Source organism: Pezoporus wallicus, unplaced genomic scaffold (assembly GCF_028554395.1).
Source record: "Pezoporus wallicus isolate ANWC-B61680 ecotype Strahan unplaced genomic scaffold, APGP_CSIRO_Pwel_v1 contig_8731, whole genome shotgun sequence".
Taxonomy (NCBI): Eukaryota; Metazoa; Chordata; class Aves; order Psittaciformes; family Psittacidae; genus Pezoporus; species Pezoporus wallicus.
In genome coordinates this window covers 23,127-26,604 of record NW_026637060.1, presented here as the reverse complement: position 1 = coordinate 26,604, position 3,478 = coordinate 23,127, and the positions used below count along the sequence as shown (strand labels likewise).

Genomic DNA, 3,478 nt, shown 5'->3' with positions numbered 1-3,478 from the left:
CCCCACATCCCCCCACATCCCCCCCCCCCCCCCCCCCCCCCATCCCCCCCCCCGTATCCCTCCCCACATCCCCCCCCCACCCCCCCCACACCCCCACCCCCCACCCCCCCCCCCCCCCCCTTGCGCATGCGCTGTGTGTGCTCAGGACCTGCGGGGCAGCGTGCAGCGCCTCTGCGCGTTCCTGGGCCGGCCGCTGGGGGGCGCTGCCCTGGACGCGGTCGTGGCCAACGCGTCCTTCGCGGCCATGAGCCGCAACCGGATGAGCAACTTCAGCCTCTCCCCCCTCTTCATCCTGGACCTGAGGAGGGGGCCGTTCCTGCGCAAGGGTGCGGGGGGGGGGGACGTGTGGGGGGCATGGGGGATATGGGGGACAGGGGGGGATGGGGGTGATGGGGGGCATGGGGTGCATGGGGGGATGGGGGCATGGGGGACATGGGGGACATGGGGGATATGGGGGGCATGGGGGATATGGGGGGCATGGGGGACATGGGGGACATGGGATGCATGGGGGATATGGGGTGCATGGGGGACATGGGGTGCATGGGGGATATGGGGGGCATGGGGGATATGGGGGGCATGGGGGATATGGGGGGCATGGGGGATATGGGGGGCATGGGGGATATGGGGGACATGGGGGGGATGGGGGATATGGGGGGCATGGGGGATATGGGGGGCATGGGGGACATGGGGGACATGGGATGCATGGGGGATATGGGGTGCATGGGGGATATGGGGGACATGGGGGGACAGGGGGGATATGGGGGGTATGGAGAGGTATGGGGGGATATGGGGGACAGGGGGGATATGGGGGACATGGGGGGACAGGGGGGATATGGGGGACATGGGGGACATGGGGGATATGGGGTGCATGGGGGATATGGGGAACATGGGGGATATGGGGTGCATGGGGGATATGGACATGGGGGATATGGGGGGTATGGGGGATATGGGGGACATGGGGGATATGGGGGGTATGGGGGGTATGGGGGGACAGGGGGGGATATGGGGGACATGGGGGTATGGGGGATATGGGGGGCATGGGGGATATGGGGGACATGGGGGACATGGGATGCATGGGGGATATGGGGTGCATGGGGGACATGGGGTGCATGGGGGATATGGAGGACATGGGGGATATAGGGGGCATGGGGGACATGGGGGGCATGGGGGATATGGGGGGCATGGGGGATATGGGGGGCATGGGGTGCATGGGGGGATGGGGGCATGGGGGGCATGGGGGATATGGGGGGGCATGCGGGGCATGGGGGACATGGGGGTATGGGGGGCATGGTGGATATGGGGGCATGGGGGACATGGGGTGCATGGGGGATATGGGGGACATGGGGGTATGGGGGACATGGGGGATATTTGGGACATGGGGGTATGGGGGACATGGAGTGCATGGGGGATATGGGGTGCATGGGGGATATGGGGGGCATGGGGGACATGGGGGATATGGGGGACATGGGGGGATGGGGGACATGGGGGACATGGGGTGCATGGGGGATATGGGGGGCATGTGGGGCATGGGGGCCATGGGGTGCATGGGAGGCATGGGGGACATGGGGTGCATGGGGGATATGGGGGTATGGGGGACATGGGGGGCATGGGGGATATGGGGAACATGGGGGATATGGGGGGCATGAGGTGCATGGGGGATATGGGGAACATGGGGGATATGGGGGACATGGGGGTATGGGGGACATGGGGGGGATGGGGTGCATGGGGGATACGGGGGACATGGGGTGCATGGTGTACATCGGGGACATGGGATGCACGGTGGACATGGGGGCATGGGGGACATGGGGGGCATGGGAGATATGGGGGGCATGAGGTGCATGGGGGGCATGGGGGACATGGGGGATATGGGGGGCATGAGATGCATGGGGGACATGGGGGGCATGGGGGATATGAGGAGCATGGGGAGCATGGGGGACATGGGATAGACTGCATATGGAATAGATGTATATGGGATAGATGGGATACATGGGATATGGGGTAGCAGGATATGGGATACATGGGATGGGTGGGATATGGGATGGATGGGACAGGATATGGGATACATGGGATAGATGGGACAGATGGGATACACGGGATGGGATATGGGATGCATGGGATATGGGATACATGGGATAGATGGGATAGATGGAATATGGGATACATGGGATATGGGATACATGGGATAGATGGGATATGGGATACATGGGATATGGGGTATAGCATATATGGGATATGGGATGGGACGGATGGGAGAGACAGGATGGGATATGGAAAACGGGATAGATGGGATATGGGATACATGGGATGGATGGGAGAGACAGGATATGGGATAGATGGGATACACAGGATGGGAAATGGGATACATGGGATAGATGGGAAATGGGATACATGGGATAGATGGGATACATGGGATAGATGGGAAATGGGATACATGGGATAGATGGGATACATGAGATAGATGGGAAATGGGATACATGAGAAATGGGATACATGGGATAGATGGGATACATGGGATAGATGGGATATGGGGTATGGGATAGATGGAATATGGGATATATGGGGTACGGGATACATGGGATATAGGGGATATATGCGAGATATGGGGTATGGCATGTGGGATACAGGATATATGGGATTTATGGGGTATGGGAAATATGGGATATATGGGATTTATAGGGTACAGGATATATGGGAGATATTGGATATATGGGGTATGTGATATAGGATATATGGGATATATGTGATATAGGATATATGGGATATATGGGATGTAGGATTTATGGGATATATGGGATAGGGGATATAGGATATATGGGATATATGGGGTATGGGATATAGGGGATGTATGGGATAGGGGATATAGGATATATGGGGTATAGGATATAGGGGATATGGGGGATATGGAGTATGGGATATAGGGGATATGGGGTATGGGATATAGGGGGTATAGGGGATATGGGATATGGGATATAGGGGATACGGGGTATGGGATATAGGGGATATGGGGGATATGGGGTATGGGATATGGGGATGGGGATGGGCTCTGGGGGTCTCCATCTCCCTCCCCGCCCCTGCAGGGATCTCGGGGGACTGGAAGAACCACCTGACCCCGGAGCAGAGCTCCCGCTTCGACCGCGTGTACCGGGAGCGCATGGCGGGGCTCGGGGTCACCTTCCCCTGGGACCCCCCCGAGGAGCCCCCCGAGGACGAGGCCCCCCCCAGCTCCTCCCAGGACCCCCCCCGAGCCCTGCCCCCCTCCCAGCCCCCCCCACCCTGAGCCCCTCCCCCCCCCCACCATTGGGGGAGGGGGTTTAGTGCCTTAAGGGGGGGGGGGGGTCCAGCGCTTCTGCCCCCCCCCTCCATTGGGGGTGGTGGGGTCTCAATAAAGCTGCTCTGTTGGGGGGGGGGGCCGTGTCCCACACACACTCCCCACCCCCCGGATCACAGGGGTTGGGTTCATTCATTGGGGTTTGGGGGT

General features: G+C 60.2%; 1 protein-coding gene across 1 annotated transcript; it reads left to right on the top strand.

Moving 5' to 3' along the window:
• Nucleotides 1-130: 130 nt before the first annotated feature.
• LOC130595924 (sulfotransferase 2B1-like) lies at nucleotides 131-3,277 on the top strand (the record flags this gene model as incomplete). The annotated part of the gene is made up of 2 exons (XM_057403050.1): nucleotides 131-326; nucleotides 3,078-3,277. Coding segments are annotated over 2 exons (396 nt in total), but the record flags the coding sequence as incomplete, so codon positions are not given.
• Nucleotides 3,278-3,478: the final 201 nt, after the last annotated feature.